The sequence below is a fragment of the Dermochelys coriacea genome, chromosome 25, assembly GCF_009764565.3.
Source record: "Dermochelys coriacea isolate rDerCor1 chromosome 25, rDerCor1.pri.v4, whole genome shotgun sequence".
Taxonomy (NCBI): Eukaryota; Metazoa; Chordata; order Testudines; family Dermochelyidae; genus Dermochelys; species Dermochelys coriacea.
In genome coordinates, this window is record NC_050092.1 from 4,968,512 (window position 1) to 4,987,389 (window position 18,878).

General features: G+C 48.2%; 1 protein-coding gene across 4 annotated transcripts in view; it reads right to left on the reverse strand.

Annotated features, from left to right (window-relative positions):
* Positions 1–4,275: 4,275 nt before the first annotated feature.
* The window catches only part of REXO1 (RNA exonuclease 1 homolog), a 71,660-nt gene continuing 57,057 nt past the window's right edge, over positions 4,276–18,878 (reverse strand). For 3 of the 4 annotated variants that reach the window (XM_038383816.2, XM_038383813.2, XM_038383815.2), the window contains 5 exons: positions 14,715–14,825; positions 13,724–13,839; positions 12,543–12,681; positions 9,603–9,723; positions 4,276–8,142 (listed from right to left, as the gene is read on the reverse strand). In XM_038383816.2, coding sequence (XP_038239744.1) covers positions 8,054–8,142; positions 9,603–9,723; positions 12,543–12,681; positions 13,724–13,839; positions 14,715–14,825 — 576 coding nt within the window. In that variant the 3' untranslated portion in view covers positions 4,276–8,053. The remainder of the gene's footprint in view (positions 8,143–9,602; positions 9,724–12,542; positions 12,682–13,723; positions 13,840–14,714; positions 14,826–18,878) is intronic. The other variant, XM_043502433.1, reaches the window with a different exon arrangement.

An 18,878-nucleotide genomic window follows, 5' to 3' on the forward strand; every position in this document is an offset into this window, starting at 1 on the left:
TCTATGCCCGGTGATTAACCAGGCAGTACACGGCAGTGAAAGCCCGGCAGACAGCACTCTGGCACCAGTGTTCCAAGGGAAAGGAGGGTTAATGACAACCCCAAATCAGATTTCCTTTGAGCAAGGGACATTGTCCCCTTGGATCATGTGCCAGCCCCCCCTCGCCCACCCGCACACACTTCACACTGCAGAGACGAGCCCTGACAGCCCGATCAATCCCCCAGCAGGTTGCTGCATCCGTGACAACCCTGCGGACAGAGGGATCCCAGTGGCACGAATTGGCCAGTAAAGAGGTTACACTGAGAAATTAACTAAAGACAGGCTTTAAGACAGGCTCAGCCTCCCTGATCGATACTCTGCACACGGCGAGGCTCTGGGCCGCGGTGCCCCACGGAGCACCGGCACGACAGGACAAAGGGGTGGGAGGTTAATGCCGGGGCTTCCTGATCGATCAGCTCCATCACCTCTGACCTCGAAGGGAGCCTGGATGCCACTATCAACGGGCACAGACACAGGGGACAAGCGACATCGCCACATCTAGGTTTGTTTCAGCACCTCTTCTCTGAAGAGGAGTACTTGTGGCACTTTAGAGACGAACCAATTTATTAGAGCATAAGCTTTCGTGAGCTACAGCTCACTTCATCGGATGCAGCTTATGCTCTAATAAATTGGTTCGTCTCTAAGGTGCCACAAGTCCTCCTTTTCTTTTTGCGGATACAGACTAACGTGGCTGCTACTCTGAATCTTGTCTGAAGATGACACAAATTCTTTCTCCGAGCCCCTGTGCTGTGTTTAAAGCAAGGCAGGTTGCTCCTGTGGTTAAGCTGCAGAGCCAGGACTCAGGAGATGTGGGTCCAATTCCCAGCTCTGACACAAACTCACTGAGTGACCTTGTATACGTCTTTTAATTTCTACAGCTCAGCTGCCCACCACCAAAATGGGAAGCCTTCCTTTCTCTATTCAAACAGCCAGTTCTTTGGGGCAGGGCCTGGCTGCTGCTGCAAGACACGTAATAAATTATTACAAAGGAGACTTGGAAAAGGGTAGGTAAAGAACTGCTGGGTTTAGGTGTTTTTGTTGGTGCCTTATGAAGAATACAGAACCCTGAATATTTCTGCTCCTGCTTTTTGAACTTAAGAACAGCAGGGAGGTCAGGACTTCCCTTCCCTGGCTCTGCTGGAGGACCCAGAGATATGCATCTTGGGAGCTGTCTCTGTCCTTGCTGAGAGGGGGTTCTGGATGTGTAACAGAGACCTTTGCTCCCAACCCTTACTCAGGCGTTTGAGTTAAAGGGGTTTGGGTAAAAACAAACAAAAAACGACAAAGGGTTTTCAACAGCATGAGTGAGCTTCCCTCCCTCGCCCACTTAATTGGGTTTCGCTTTAACAACCCAACTAGTTCTGCAGCTGATCCAGTGTCCAGTGCGAGACAGGGTGGACCAGGTGTGTGTTTCCAACCCATATCGAGAACAAGAGCCTACTGACCGTTTGTAAAGCAGGACGGGCTGTTTTTCTAGCAGATCTGCTCTAGGAGTTATGGTGGGGACTGGGCAATGCAGGAGATCAAACTAGGTGATCCCAGGGGTCCCTTCTGGCCTTGGAATTTATCAACCTAGCAGCAAACAGAGCAACTTCTGTAACTCAAGGCCTGGGCAGAAGGTCCCAATTCCCGCTGATGACCCCTGCTGACAGGACCAGGCACCTTCAGCATCTAAAGCACCAGCCTCTGCCTTTGAGCTAACAGCAATAGAAGGCTGTTATCCTCTATGTGGATCAGCCACAAGAGGGTGACCGGCCCAACGTCATATATAAAGCAGCAAAAAAGGGCAGAGACTGTAACCCTGACCGACCTACCCACCCTCACCCCAGGGACATGCTTTTGGTCTCACACTTCCGTACAATCGGCTTCCTGGAGAGTCAGCCAAGAGCGACATGCAGACCTGGCCCAGGGCTTGAAAAGCTTCTCCTTAGGGAATAGGGGAGCCGGAGGGTTTACTGCCAGTCCATAAAGGCTGAGAAGAAGAGGTGAGACACAGACACAGGGGAGGGCTGAGCTCGAGGTGAGCCATGGCTTTTATGGCCCCCTAATTAACCAGTGGTATTACCAAAGCCTTAATGAGCGTGTTAAATAAACCGCATTGCCGGTGAGGTCATCTAATGGCCTATCATTTTTAATTTGACCTTTTTGCCTTAACCTTTTCTCAGCACTGAATCAGCCTCCTGCACCAGCACTTTAATTCCTCCCCCAGTTGGGAGATTGATAGGGCAGGAGTAAGGGAGCATGGTCGAGGGGCTGGAACAGGAGCAGGAGCTCTGGGGTGAAGACTCCTGGGCGCTCAGCCCAGCTCTGGGGCTAGGTGGGAGCTCGTGGTGAGCACAGGGGAACTGGGAGGAGGGTGTGGACTGCCAGGCCGGACTCCTGGGTTCTAGTTCCCACATTGGGAAAGAGTGTGGCCGGACTCCTGGGTTCTGCCCTGAGATCTGGGAGAGATGCAGGGGGCTGGGAGACAGTGTGCTGCATAGCGCCGCTGGCCTGGGGACCCAGGCTGGTTTAATGGCCCAGCAAGTGCGTTGAGATCATTGGCTGACAAGGGCAATTGCTTTGGCCTTGATGCCGCAGGGTCTGGTGCGAGGCACACGCTGGCTGTGTTACACAGGCACAAGTGCCTGGTGGGTGAGTCTCAAGGCCCTGGCACACCGTCTCCCTATGGCCCAGAGTAAAATCAGGGCAGGGCCTAGGTGCAGGAACCTTAGGCTACAGCTGCACTGAGCTCCACCCTCCCTTTGTCCCTGCCGGAGGACAGCAGCACTCCCACTAAAACCGGATCGGGGCCCCCGGCACAGCACCCCACCCCTGTGCTGCCCTGGTGCACAGCCACGCCTTTCCCTAATGCTGGAGTGCATCCCTTAGGCCGTGGTCTCCCCTGGGGAAACAGGAGTGGGATGTTGAGGTCAGGGGCCCCCCATTGCCGAGCTCCACTGGGCCAATCACACCCTTGGATTTCAGAGCATTGGTCACCACCAACTGCAGCTCAGTCCCTCACCTTCCCCCTTGCTCTCCTCCCCCCAACCCATGAAATAGCAAATCCCTGCCCCTTACCGCAGAGCCAGGGCCCTTTCCAAACACTCATGCTCCTACCAGCCCTCTGTCATCACCACCTCCATCATTCAGAGCAACGGAGAGTGAAGGGGCTATCCACGGGCACACAGCCAGGCTGGGGCAGGGCTGGGAGTGGAACCCAGGAGTCCCGACTGCCAGGGCGAGGCTGGGACCAAAAGGCCCAGCGTCTCTGCAGGCGTAAGAAAGCCGCCACGCTCTTCATAACGCAGCCATGGCTGCGGCGCAGGGAAGGCAGAAGTTCCTGTTGAAACCAGCCCCCTTGCCCATTAGGTTGGTGGCTCTAGGGAGAGCCTGCTGCTGCATTTCCCCTCTTGCAGTCCCACCAGCTCCAGCTGGGCTCAGAAGGTAGCAGCACTGGCCCCAAGTCAGACTTTGATGTGCAATGTAGCAGTAAAATCAAGCTGTTGGGAGAGTGAATGACTGAATGTAGCCCGGTGGCCCCAGTTACAAACTGACAGGGATAGGGGGCACTAGGCTGGATGGGATGAGCCTACAGAGGGGTTAGGGGAATTATCTGCTGTTCACTAAGTGTCACATCTGGAGTTTCGATTGGACTTGGTGCTCTTCACTTCCTAGCTGAACCTGTTCTGTGCTGAGAATGGAAGTTCCACCCCAGAGTTGGCTGCATTTCAGTCATGGGTGAAACAATCCTTCACTCCATACCATTTGCCTAGTGCATTGGGGGTGTTTGATGAAAGTGAATGTCACCTTTTATCCTCCAGGCAGTTTATGGGGTGGACAGTCTCTCTCAAAGGATCCTTGACAGCAAGTGCTCAGTACAGACACCGAGAGCCCTAGATGTACTTAGCCTCGTGGTCTTGGTCAAAATTTACCCTTGTAACCCTCTTGTACACAGCAATGCATTCTGGTTACCTTCCCTCCACCCACTCCTCTGCATGGGGCTGAAAGGACACTGTTTGCAATGTACTTTGCAACCCCCGTGAGATGACAGGTGCTATTCGAATATACAGTGGTGCCAATCGTCCGATCCAGATCGACTCCAGGGATGCTCCACAGGAAAAGTTCTGCGAGCAATAGGTTGGGCATCTCCCACCCATGGTGCTGAACTGACACAAGAACACAGCTCTGGCAGAGGAACGGTTCTGTTTGGGGAACACATATCATCCGTCAGCCCCAGAGCTAGCAGCCCACAGGTCTATTCAACACCTTTTTATTAAAAATTATTACAAAAAAGGAACAGGTTACCATGTTTCTATACAGTCCAAAAATCTATCCACTTTGCTGTTACAGTGTCCAATGCGCTTCAAAGAAAGCATTACTGAAAGGGGGCAGCCCCCCCATGCCAGCTGGTTACCTGCAGCAGCATCTAGAGTATGCCACATTTCCGGGCGGGGGGGGAAAGAGTAGAAAACACAGGCAGTGGGGAGGAGATAGAATTAGTAACAATACAGTTAACAAGAGGCCTGATTTTAATCAGCACAGTGATGACTGGCACCCCATAGCTGCTTCCTGAAATGGGACAGAGTGGGAGGAAGGAAAGAGGGACTGCAAAATATATAAAGCAACGTGGAATATTCCAAGCCCCTTTAACTAACACAGCCAGAAACCTCATTTTAGACTGTTGTCCAGTATGGGCTACTTTACAACTGAAGCCCATCATGGTGGATTGAAAATTGAAGGGGGAATGGAAGGAGATCCATCATTTCCGCTGCTGGAAACCTGGCATTAAATGCCTCTCGCAACAGGCAAAAGGAATCCATTCTCTAGCCCTTAACGAGGGCAGCTCATTGAGTAGATGTGCCTCCTACCCCCCTCCTCTCACCCCCCCACCGCTACATAGGCCCACGCAAATATTGTGCGGCAGGCCCAGCTGGAGCAGAATAGCTGGGGAATCACCCTTTGTGCCATTCGCCCTCACGGGATGGCATCCACTGAGGGATGCTGATATCCACTACCCAGGCCACTTCTGCTCTGGAACAAAGGCACTTGGACCTTTCTGGGGGAAAGCAGCCGGGGTGGGCGCGAACGAAAAGCAGAGGTGTGCCAGCCTAAAGGAAAAGCTGACTGGAAAGGCGTCCTGAAGTCAAGAACCTGCCTCGAATCCCACACTGCTCCGAGCTTTATTGCTAAACAATGCGGGTCCTGGCAGTAACAGGGGGGCTGGGATGCTCGCCTCTTTCTATAGCCAGCGGAACAGAACCAGACTGGTAACAGTCCGCAGTAGCAATCCAACAGAGAAGCTCATTAGCAGTAAAGATGGTGTAACCTCTAAGCTGTAGCTCCTACCTCTGGTAGGTAGAGGGGAGGAGCAGAGAAACCCATCCCTCCCCAGTAAACTACCTACACGTCCCCACCCACTCGGCAAGCAGCACAGCGCAAAAGACAGGCCTTGTGAACAGCAACGTTTACTGCTCAGTGCCTCAGAGTCTGGAATAGCAAGTGGCGGGGAGAAGGTCAGCTGAGGTCCCCTGCTGTGGAGAGTGATGGGGTATTGAGGACACCCCTTTATGCCTCCCCAAATACAGCAAGAACACAATTCAGCAACTCTGTGCTCAGCAGAGGCGTCTGTGCTGAGGGAGGGGCTGGGACACAGCGTGTTAGTGAGAGGGGAGATGGGCAAAGTGGACTGGCTGAGCCATTTGGGGATGGATCTTCAGAGAAAGTGGCTCAAGACCCGTTAACCCTGCTTCCAACCACAAACAGCCAGGAAGGGCAGGAAAGCGATGGAGCCTCTGGCTGATGGCTTTGCTCGTAATTACAGGTTTCTAAGGGCAATGCTGCAAATGAAGAACCATCGTCACCCCTAACCAACCTCCAAATCCAAGCAAGCACATGGGGAAGATATGGTAAATATGGCGGTGGAGGCTGTAGTTCCAGGGAAGCAGCAAGGTTATATAGTCTGTAGTGAGCTTATAATCTATGAATGGTAACTGAAGCTAAAATAGAGAGAGAGACTTTACATGGGGGAAAAATACATCTCCCAATGGAACACAATGTATTGGTGGCAAGTTACTCCTTCAGACAGAGTTTATCTGTCGTATTCACAGCCAGCCACTGTATAAAGGGAACAATGCAGCAGGATGTATTGTAGTAATGCCAGTCCCACACATCAGCCTGATCACCCTCCCGTCCCATGCACAAGGTGCTACAGACTCCAGGGAGCAGACGATCTGTCAGGGAAGGCCCAATGTGATCAGCACTAGGGGAAGAGGGTGTGAATTATTCACTCTAGAACATACCCCCTGGCGCCGCAGAGGCCTGGAACAAACGGACGGCAGCTAGTGGAAGCGATTTTCAGTTCTGGTCGCTGTGTGTTTGCTGATGGAGGCGGAGTTAGCAAGGCAGCATTCTGCCCTTCTAAAAGCCAGCGATGGCTGGGCTCAGCTGCTGCGCCGATCTCAGCTCAGACAAGATTCTGAGCCCATGACCATTTCTCTCTCTCTGAGCCCTGAATGCAAAGGGACTAGGAAAAGGGGTGCCATGAATATGATACATTTAAAGTCAAGCCATCAAAGCCCTTGCTATTCCTGTGCACTACTGGTTTAGAGTTACTATTCATAAATAAATATTTATATTGAGAGAGTATAGAAACAGATGGGGTGGGGGAGTTCTGTAAAAGAGGAGAGAGAGGAAGAGTGAACTGGGGGATTTTTTCTTCTTAAAAAGAAACCCCAATTTCCATGAAAACCAGTTTAAAAAGTCCTATTTTCACCTATTGCTTTGATCTTGCTAAGTCAGTCCCCCACTAAAGGGATCAGTCTGCAGGGACCCCTGAACATTTTCCTATCCAGTAGCAGCCAGTGCTACCACCACCCAACTCCTGTTAACAACCCTGGAGCCTTGCTTCTGACAAACACAATGGAGATGCTCTGGCAGCTGAAGGCGTGACCCTGGAGGGAGCCAGCTCCTGCCACCCTGCTGTCACCCAGAGGATGCAATGAGGAGCACTTGCTGGATGCCACAACCTAGCCAGCCAGAGTGTAAATCAGCCCCTTTAACACCACCTGCCCCCTCAACAAGTTAATAAGTTAAGTTCCTCCTGTCCTTGACAGCTGTAAGTTGCTCTATGGCTTCAAAGCCTTCCTCACAGTCCTGTCCACCTTCCTGCCATATCACTGAAACTGACTGCAGCAGAAAGTGGTTATGGCTTCCTAGCTGTCCATGGAGCATAAGACACTTCTGGCTTCTTCACCTGTTGCCACCCAGGATCTACAGAGCTCTGCACTTGTTCAGAAGGATCTGGGCACAGCAACTGTGCGAGTCTGCTGAAAGTCATCACCATTCCTCCCCCTCCTCTTCTGCCCAGTGTGGCTGTCCCTATTTGCTGCCTTTCAGGGCGTGCCATACTCCCTTGCAGTGGGTTCTTGCTCCAATCCCTTCTCGGCGACCCAATTCTCGACCCACCAGCCTTTCTGCAAATCCACATGCCAGCTACCAAACGTTTCCTGTTTCACACCCTTCTTACCCAACTTTTCTGTCTGTTTCTCACTGTCCAGCCACTGGGGCAGCTGTTTGCTTCAGAAGACAAAGGCAGATGCTGTGCAACCTTCAAATCTAAGTCAGAAATAAAAAAAAGGAGTTGTCTACCTTTAGCTTCACAGGAAAGATAATTTCAGATGTATCCAACGTGCCTCTGAACACTTCTCCTAGAGAATAAAGAGCCTCTCCCTGGCTTTACTACTCAAAGCAGCCTTGCCACGCCTACAAGGCAACTACTGCATCCCAGAGCATCTCTCTGGTGGAGCCGAGAGGATCTCGGAGCCACGACCCGGCCACGTGACCATTGCCAGCTGAGAGCCTGTACCCTGTAGCTGCGCCAGCAGCAGACTCTACGTTCCATAGATACCAGCGAGTGCATAGGGGGATCTGGAATATGGCATGCTGCTGGGTACAGGTGAGCAGTGTTACTCGGAGTATTTATTACACTGCTTCATAGAGACGGAGGAGGAACAGGAGAGAGAACGAGCGCAAGTCATCGTTTCACTTTGGCATCTTCTTTGATCTTCCAGATCATCAGCTCCATGCAAGCGCTGGCGTCCTCGCTGGAATCATGACCTTCCACTGGGGACAAGAGACATAAGTGTCACAGTTAGCCACAGCCTGACCGAAGGGACAGGCATCCTAGGCCCGGCTTCTGGGCACAGATTCTAGAGAACAGAGTTCCAGGTTCTATTGGAAGGTGTGGGGGGACTAACTCAGACACTTAATTGGGGCGCTAGTGGCCTCGAAAGCCCCTGCAGTTACATCGGGATCATCGCTCTAGTTGCACAGGGGTGGCCAGACTCCATGGTTCACACAGAGAAACAACGTTGTCGAGTGACAGCTGTTCTGCACAGAATGGAGAGGAGCGACTCCGCGCTGCATGCCATGCTGGGCACCTCATTTCAGAGGGAGGCTTCAGCACAGTCTCCTGGGGGAGTCTAGAGCAAAATGCAGCAAACACAGTTACGCTCTTCGGGGGAAACTCTGAGCTGACACATGCCAGTGGGAGTTTCACACACCCAAGAGCAGGGCAGAAGTACTGGGGTATGTTATGTGGCTCACGCAGCTGAATTCCCCTTATATCTCAGCACCACCATCAGCTCACTAGACTCCTCTGCACAAGGAGAAGGCAACCGCTGACACTTGCCTTACAGAAACTGGAAGTGGGGCCAGCAGACACCTCAGAGAAGGAGAGCGCCCTGGAGCCTGCGCCCTCCTCATCTGAATGGCCTGACTTTGGCATCAGAACTAGGCTCAGATTGAGGCATTCTGAGCCTGACAAAAATGGAGGAGTGGGAAGGGTAGTTTAGGACCACATCTCACCCCTGGCTCCTCAATTCTCCCCTGCCTGAAAGATGGAAAGAGAACTCTGAAAAACTTCCTGCTGTTCCACCCTGCAAGGTTATTTATGTAGAGCTGAAAATATACAGAGAGCTTAACAACAGCCAGGCCAGAGAGCAAGATCCCTGCCCAAAGGAATTTGCAGTCTAGAGGCCCCGATGGCTCCTGGGCAGTTAGACAGAGACGCATGAACACGACTCACTAGCAGGCTTGCTACGTGGGTTTTCAGAAGCGGTTTGGAGGAGAGGCGCTGCTGTGCTTTAGTCAGTAGGCTGGTCTCAGTGTGAATGGGGACAAGACTTGCAGCTTCAAGACACAGGGAACAAAGAGGAAGGGTGGCTCAGGAGACGTGGGATCGAGTCCCAGCCCTGCTATAGACTGCCACTGGCCGTGGGCAGATCACTTACTCTCTCTCTGCCTCGGTTCCCATCTGTAATGCGGGGACAATAACGCTTCCTTTCTCCCACCCTTTATATTATCTTGTAAGAGTGAAAGGTGGTTGGGGCAAGGGCTGTCTGACTAGGAGTTTGCATGGCACCTAGTACAGTGAGGCCCCAATCTGAGCTATGCAGAGGGAGCCTGGTGGTGCACACGTGGTGGTAAGGGCAGAAGGGGAGACAGGAGTGGAGGACCTCACAGTGTAGGTGGAATTAGATGGGAAAGCAGCGTTCCCATTTTCTCTGTCTCTGAAGTCTCACCATTATCCTGGATGATACGCTTGAGGTAGTCGGCCATCAGCGTCCGGAGTGCTCGTTTGTAAGGCAAACCCAGCCGGTGGGGAAAGACGACTGCAGTATCCACCACTGTGCTATGGATAAGCTGGGGGGTGAAAAAGAGGGTGGTTTGTTTTCGCTCCTCAGAACAGTCAGTGTACTAGCTGAGATTAACCACACACCCCAGATAAAACCTTGATCACCCTCAGGTCCCTCCTCCACAGTGCTCCCACCAAACCAGTTCCATGGCTGGCTCTGGATGAGCTGAACTGAAGCGTCCTGAGCAGCACCTTCTGCCAGCCAAAACGCCTGCCCGGCCAACACACCGACTCCCCTCCACAGGCAAAGCTGCTTATATCCACATCTCAACTCAGCCATTAAAACTCCTCCAAGTCTTTTCACAGCTCGTTACACAGTCAGAGCAGCTCCTTGAGATGGATCCTTTTAAACAGAATGAGCTGTGCTTCGGAACATACTTGGATTTAACCCATTGCCCACCACACCTCTGCACAAGCAGACTCTTGCCTCTTAGAGACAGGTCCATTGGTTTCTAAGCTCTGGCTGGGGCTTTGGAAGGGAATCACTTATGAGAGTTTCAAATTAGCTTGAATGGTTTTGTTCCTGCTCTATCTGCAGATGGATTTAAAGAGGGCTGGATAATCTGATTGCGTGTGTCTTTTGTAGTTAATGTAGGATGAGACAGGACGAGCAGATCTTATGGGCAGGGCACAAGCAAATCACTGCAGAGGCCAGGAAGGAATTTCCTGCCACTCACATACATAACAGGGGCAAAGAGTTCACTTGTCTCTAGTATCAAGCATTGATCAGAGCTGGAGTCAGGATAATGGCTAGATAGTGGGTGAGTGGTTCAATCCAGCATGACAGAGTCCATGTGCTTTTGAAACAGTACGTGCTCAAGTTTGCTATGCACTAGAGAGCTCATTAATTTTCTGTGCTGGCCAGAAGAGTGTTTAACAGGGGCTATGAAGAAGCCAGGGTGAGAGAGAGGTTATGTATCATAAGGACTGGATTTAAGAATGGGGTACTTGAAGTACAGCCCTGAGATGGAGGTGAATTTGTACATCTGGCCAGCGAGGGCAATTCCTGGAGGGCTCTCTTCTTTAGGTTTATGATTCATGACACAGGATGACTTGAACAGGACTTTGACTCTTCAGCCACCCATCTGCCCCTTACTTTGTCGAGGCACTTGCTAATGTTGCATGACAACTTGCAACTTACTTGTTAATCGTTTCATAGCTGAGCTATGGAAATGCTTTATAACAGCTGCAGTTTAATGGAAACAACCTGCCGCGCTCTTTGAAGTGTAAAACTGCCAAACATTATGGATAATCTCCTCTATAGCACAGTCAAGTTTGGCATCAGCCCAAGCAGAATAATTACTTATGTAGATCAGGGAGACTGAGGAAACGGGATAAGACAGCTTTAAATATAAAACTGAAATGCTATTGCTATTTGAAGCTTGCTGTGGCCATTATTGGGATGTCTTCTTTACTGCCAGAGCCTTCAGAGATTATGACTTTGCACTGCACTGCCTGTAAAGCTTTGCTATATTGCTTTTGGGTTCGTTCTCTTGGCAGTTTCTGTGATGCTAAGAGAAAATAATGACTTTAAGAGGCCAACACAGTCATCTTGTGCTGATGAGACTGTAAATGATTTTTTTTACTGTGATTACTGATACTTTGAGATCCTGGGAAGGAGGGTGCTATAGAGAGGCATGAGTGCAGGAAACTTCCCAACGCCCCCATGAGTTAGTGACTATTACCCCTTTATCAAATAGGGCTACATGGATAAAGGATGGTCTTGGGATTTGTGGGCTTGAACCAAGAGTCGATCTGCCAGACTTCCCCTGACCTTGGGGGAGTCGCTTAGTCTCTCTGTGTTTCCATTTCTGTACAGTGGGGCAATGGCCCTGCCCTGCCACACAAGGGAGTAGTGAGGATAAAAGACTGAGGAGCTCAGATGCTATGGTGATGAAGGCCAGAGAAGCACCTTAGGGTTTGTCTACACACGAAATGCTACAGCAGCACTGCCTATCCGTTGGCATAGGCAACCCACCTCCCCGAGAGGCAGCAGCTCAATCGACAGGAGAATTCTTCCATCGACCTAGCCCTGTCTACACTGAGGGTTAGGGTAGTTTAACTACAGTGCTCAGGATGTGGTTTTTCACACCCCTGAGCAACATAGTTAAGACAACTTAATTTGCTAGCATAGACCTGGCCCCAGATAGACAGAACGGTTACAATGATTTGATCAAGGTTACACAATAAGTCAGTGGTAAACCTGGGGCTAGAATCCAGGAGTCCTAGTAGCCAGTCCTCTCCTTCCCACCCAAAACTCTTAAAAAATTAATGTGAACGCAGTCTTGGTTTCAGGAGACAGTTTGACAGGCCAGCCCATCTCTGGGGTAGGGTGCATTACAGGCCTTCAGGGGTAAGAGAGGGGTTCTCTTTCCACAGCTCACTCAATCCCTGACCACAGTGCTGAGTGCATCAACAAGGGAACCATCTGGGCCGCTGGGGATGGTGTTTCTCCTTTCTAATGATGCCTGTCAGCTTAGAGCTCATTCAGGGACTTCATGACATACGACCAATCGCCTCTAACCATTACACCACACTCCACAGCTGCCGCACGGATAGCTCACAGTCTCATGAAGCAACCCCGTGCAGTCAGACAGAGCTAGAACGATCCCTAGGTACAGATCACTAGTGACTTGAAACACAGCTTGTGCCCCTGCTCAACCTATTGAGCAGCAGCCTCCAACGGCTCAGAGAAGGATCTACAGTGATCTTTCGCTCTCATGAAGGCGAACTCTTACTGTATTACAAAAGGAACAGACCAGGCATGTAATGGGGATGCAGTAAGCACAGATTAAAAGACAGGAAGGGAGGAGACAGGGTGTGTTACCTTTAGTGCAAATAAATCACTTTCCAAGCTGTGTCCTATCAAAATCGTGTCTGTGCTGAACATGTTTAATAGAACAGCTTGCACATCTCGCAGGGTGATGCTCGCGTTCGCCAGGTCCTCCTCCGTCACACCTGAAAACCTGCAGTGCAACAGCAACAGGGGACTTCTCCTTAGTGGGGCTGAACCATCCACGTCCTAGCAACCCCCACACATCTGGGGCAATGAAAACTTCCCAATCTCCAAGTTCTCAAGAATAAGCTTTCAGGCAAGTGATCCAGACCATTGAGACTTGGCGCACAACATGGTGACAGAGGCACATTTTGGCACCCACCCCCATTACTGTTTAAGGCTGCAGTTCTGATGCAGAGATCCTGGTCTTCGTGGTAATTGTGAATCACATCTGTGAAGCTCACAGTGGCAGCTCCTTTGCCCTCGGGGCCTTGCGACTTGGCCTACATAATCACTGAGCCACTCGGGTTTGGTGCATCCGCCCCTCCATAGAAGGAGATGGGCAGGTGGATGCACCAAACCTGAATGACATTGCGACCTCATGGGCCAGGTGCTGCCCCGCAGGACAGGAGCCGCTGCGACAGGGTGAGCCCATTCTCCACACCCTTTCAGGACCCTTGTTCCTCCGCTTTCCATGACACATCCTTGTTTTCCCACACCTCTGCCATGAAATGCAGTAAAAATTTTGTGGATAAAATCATAGCCTTACTCATGTTTTCTGGGCCATTTCAGCACAGCTGCTGGTCTGTTACAACAACGTGATCCACTGAAATCAGGGCTTCACCCGAGTAGCAGCCACAATACTCAGCATAGCAAGTAAGTGGCTGGGCTTGAGGGGAAGTCCCCATGCCCTCTGTACGAGAGGAAAAGCAGCCACGAATGAGCTTTGCAATTTAAAATTCTAATCATAAGCCACACGCTGCAGAGGCAGCGAACTCAGCTGCTGGGGAGGAATGGCTGGAGGGGACTTGAGAAATGCCTTGTCATCACTTCTCGAGCCAGCTAAAGAGTGGTACTGCTGACAGGCTAAGGGAGGGGAGCCATGCCGAGATATCAGTGTTGGGCTGATGAAGTCATTTATTATTAAAAACTCTCTCTCTCCAGAAAGCAGAGTCAAAAGCCTTTTTTAATGGCTCTGGCCATATTCCATCTAGGGGAGGGGCTGCTCTTACCTGGTGTTGTAGTCCACCACTTTGTTGTCAGGTTTGACAAAGGTGTCATAGACCACTTTCAGGTCAGAGTTGATCACCGTTACTCTTGTCAGCTCCAGTCCTTGCTTGGTGTAACACTGTCAACCCCAAACAAGCAAAGAGAGCTGGTCTTAGCATGGTGTTTGCAGTCCAGATCTCAGTATTTACGTGCCACCCCATTCACGTTAGCACTAGCGTCTCCTGTATTATGACACTGCATGGCCGGCTAGCATACATTGGCTAACACTGCTATTTTTCAAAAGAAATTTATCATCTTAAGCATGAACAGCAGCTGATCAATTAAAAAATACATCTCCCACTAACCCCCAGAATGTGCTGTGACATCATATAGCCAGATAATCACGTGGTCTGCCAAAGGAAAAAAAGAGTCTTATTTGATGCTAAAAAATATGGCAGGTGAAGGAGAAGAATCTAGGAGTTGTATATGTACACCACAGCCTGGCCTATAGACAGGCAGATCTACAGTACATGATCTCTGGAGCACAGCATCGGGTGAGAATCAGTTATTCAGACAGCAAGGTAACCTTCTGGTATAAATATTAATAAGAGTTCCACAAAGAGGCTATCTACAGTTTATAATCCACTTTTTAAAATAACTTGATAAGCAGTGATCCTGAACAGGCTTGCTCTTAATAAACCATATCCAAAGGATGCTTATAAGCACTGGATTAGATTGTCCTGATCAGTTACATCCTGAGCCCTGGCTCCTCTTGCAAATGGATTAGAATGTACTGTTCCCATTGCTGACGGATAAGACTCCCACTCAGAGAGTAACTGTTGAACAGCATGCAGCATCCCAAGTGCGGCTTTTCTTCTTCTGGGAGACTGACAAGAGGAAAGAGATCTCTACAGGAGAGCGCTGCAGAGAGCTGCCCTGTTCCACCCCAAGCACTAGCCCTATTTCATGTGTATATTCCCCTTTCAGTGAGGATTTCTGCTCCTGGATACCCACCATTTCACAGTCTAAAGCATAGATTCCTGGATAGCCATCGGTAGTAGGCAGTTTCTCAAAAGTTTTCACAAAACCCTCGAGGTTCTCCTTCCGGCCATCTTGGACATGTTGCTTAAAAAAAAAACACACACACACACACACACACTTGTAAGACAAAAGCAAGTCCCTGAAATCCCATCACAAGCCAGACAAGACTCAGAACTAACTTTCCAACAGATCAAATCTCAGATTCAAATAAGACAATTTCTTTACGTTTCCAACAATTACAAATGAAGAATACGATTGGCTGGCAAAAGGTTCCAACCGAGCAGGCACCTTGTAGAAAGGCAACAATTACACTGCAGCCAGTAATTATACAAGAGTACAGGAAAACATTTTATAAAGCAACAATTACTGCTCTTATACTACAGCAAATACACAAGGCTGAAGGCTTGTGGGCAGCAACAGATCAGAAAAATGCACATATTCTGCAGTCTCATGCCACATGGTGATCCCTGCTTCCGATAACTTTACCAGGGATGGCAAACCTGACCACGTACAACCAGAATCTCACATCCACATGGATCCAGAAGTTCTGGCATCACATCCATAGCTCATGTTTAAGAGACAACTTACACATTCTGGAACAGGTATTAAATGAGGAGGAAATGCTAATAAATAACATTCGCTCTTTCTACTTAAAGAAAAACGGTTATGCAGGGAAATTCCATAGTGAGCTTCTTATACTGAACCACTCCAGCTTCAGGCTCATTAGATCATCCCTAGAATCCGTTCTATGGCATCATATCCCTATCTTGTATGGCTACTTATTCTCTATCTTCTCAATTTAAAGCTATGCATAACATATAAAGAGCCAATGAGAGCAGCATTCCAGGTATAAGAGAGTGCAAAGAAATCAAGATACTGCACTCAGTCAGTGCAAATAAGTTACCTTACTTCAAAACCAGGCCATTGCAGACAAACAGACAAAAACACTGACCACATGAAAAGCAAGGAGCTACTTACTACCTTCCATTTATATTCTGGGCCTTATAAGTAAATTTCCGAAGTGTTAAATTATTGTCCCATTATGAAGCAATAAACTTATTCTGAACTAAAGTTCTAAGATCAAGGAGTTTTAGCCCAGAATACAGTTATTACTGAGGTAGCAGGAAACACCCTCAAATTATATTGACATGAACATAAGAACGGCCATACTGAGTCAGACCAACTGTCCATCTAGCCCAGTATCCTTTTTTCTGACAATGGCCAATGCCAGGTGCCCCAAAGGGAATGAACAGAACAGGGAATCACCAAGTGATCCATCTCCTGTTACCCATTCCCAGCTTCTGGCAAACAGAGGCTAGGGACACCATCCCTGGGTAATAGCCATTGATGGACGTACCCTCCATGAATTTATCTAGTTCTTTTTTGAACCATGTTATAGTCTTGGCCTTCACAAAATCCTCTGGCAAGGAGTTCCACAGGTTGACTGTGCATTGTGTGAAAAAACACTTCCTTTTGTTTTAAACCTGCTGCCTATTCATTTCATTTGGTGACCCCTAGTTCTTGTGTTATGAGAAAGAGTAAATAACACTTCCTTATTTACTTTCTCCACACCAGTCATGATTTTATAGACCTTGATCATATCCCCCCTTAATCATCTCCTTTCCAAGCTGAAAAGTCCCAGTCTTATTAATCTCCTCTCATACGGAAGTCGTTCCATACCCCGAATCATTTTTGTTGCCCTTTTGTGAACCTTTTCCAATTCTAATATATCTTTTTAGATGGGGAAACCACATCTGCACGCAGTATTCAAGGTGTGAGCGTGCCTCTATATAGAGGCAATAGGATATTTTCTGTCGTATTATCTCTCCTTTTCTTAAGGATTCCCAACACTCTGCTCATTTTTTTGACTGCCGCTGCACATGGAGTGGTGTGAGATAGTTTTCAGAGAACTCTCGACAATGACTCCAAGATCTCTTTCTTGAATGGAAACAGCTAATTTAGACCCCATCATTTTATATTTATAGTTGAGATTATGTTTTCCAATGTGCATTACTTTGCCTTTGTCAACACTGAATTTCATCTGTCATTTTGTTGCCCAGTCACCCAGTTTTGTGTGATTCTTTTGTAGCTCTTCGCAGTCTGCCTGGGATTTAACTATCTTGAGTAGTTTTGTATCGTGTGCAAATTTTGCCACCTCACTGTTTACTCCTTTTTCCAAATCATGAATATGTTGAATAGGACTGTCCAAGTACAGACCCCTGGGGGACACCACTATTTATCTCTCTCCATTCTGAAACCTGACCATTTATTCCTATCCTTTGTTTCCTTCTTTTAACCAGTTACCAATCCATGAGAGGACCTTCCCTCTTATCTCATGACAGCTTACTTTGCTTAAGAACCTTTGGTGAGGGACCTTGTCAAAGGCTTTCTGAAAGTTTAAGTACACTATATCCACTGGCTCCCCCTTGTCCACATGCTTGTTGACCCCCTCAAAGAATTCTAGTAGATTGGTAAGGCATGATTTTCCTTTACATAAAACATGTTGACTCTTCCCCAACAAATTATGTTCATCTATGTGTCTGACAATTTTGTTCTTTACTATAGTTTCAGATAGTTTGCCTGGTACTGAAGTCAGTCTTACTGGCCTGTAATTGCAGAGATCACCTCTGGAGCCCTTTTTAAAAATTGGCATCACATTAGCTATCCTCCAGTCATTTGGTACAGAAGCTGATTTAAATGATAGGTTACACAAAGTTACACGTTCTGCAATTTCACATTTGAGTTCCTTCAGAACTCTTGAGGGAATACCATCTGGTCCTGGTGACTTATTACTGTTTAGTTTATCAATTTGTTCCAAAACCACCTCTCATCACACCTCAATCTGCAACAGTTCCTCTGATTTGTCACCTAAAAAGAATGACTCAGGTTTGGGAATCTCCCTCACATCCTCAGCCGTGAAGACCGATGAAAAGAATTCATTTAGTTTCTCTGCAACGGCCTCATCATCCTTGAGTGCTCCTTTAGCATCTCGATCGTCCACTGGTAGTTTAGCAGGCTTCCTGCTTCTGATGTACTTACAAAAAATGTTGCTACTACTTTTTGAGTATTTGGCTAGCTGTTCCACAAATTCTTTTTTGGCCTTCCTAATCATATTTTTACACTTCATTTGCCAGAGTTTATGCTCCTTTCTATTTTCCTCACTTCTACTTTTTAAAGGATGCCTTTTTGTCTCTCACTGCTTCTTTTACTTTGTTGTTTAGACACAGTGGCACTTTTTTATTTCTCTTACTATGTGTTTTAATTTGGGGTATACATTTAAGTTGAGCCTCTATTATGGCGTCTTTAAAAAGTTACCATGCAGCTTGCAGGGATTTCACTTTTGGCACTGTATCTTTTAATGTCTGTTTAATTAACTTCCTCATTTTTGTGCTGTCCCCCTTTCTGAAATTAAATGCTACAATGTTGGGCTGCTGTGGTGTTTTCCCAGCCACAGAAATGCTAACTTTAATTATATTATGATCACTATTACCAAGTCGTCCAGCTATACTCACCTCTTGGACCAGATCCTGTGCTGTACTTAGGACTAAATCAAGAATTGCCTTTCCTAGTGTGCATTCCAGGACTAGCTGCTCCAAGAAGCAATCATTTAAGGTGTCAAGAAACTTTCTCTCTGCATCCTGTCCTGAGGAGATCAGAGATATCAGATATGTACCCAGTCAATATGGGGACAGATGAAATCCCCCATTATTATGGAGTGTTTTATTTTTATAGCCTCTCTAATCTCCCTGAGCATTTCAGTCACTATCACCATCCTGGTCAGGTGGTCTGTAATATATCCCTACTGCTATATTCTTATTATTAGAGCACGGAATCACTATCCATTGGGATTCTATGGTACAGTTTGGTTCATTTAAGATTTTTACTTCTTCATTTGATTCTAAGCTTTCTTTCACATATAGTGCCACTCCCCCACCAGTACGACCTGTTTTGTCCTTCCGATATATTTTGTACCCTGGTGTTACTGTGTCCCGTTGATTATCATCATTCCACCAAGTTTCTGTGATGCCTATCATATCAATATCCTCATTTAATACAAGGCACTCTAGTTTACCCATCTTATTTAGACTTCTAGCATTTGTATATAAGCAGTTTAAAAACCTGTCATTTTTTAGCTGT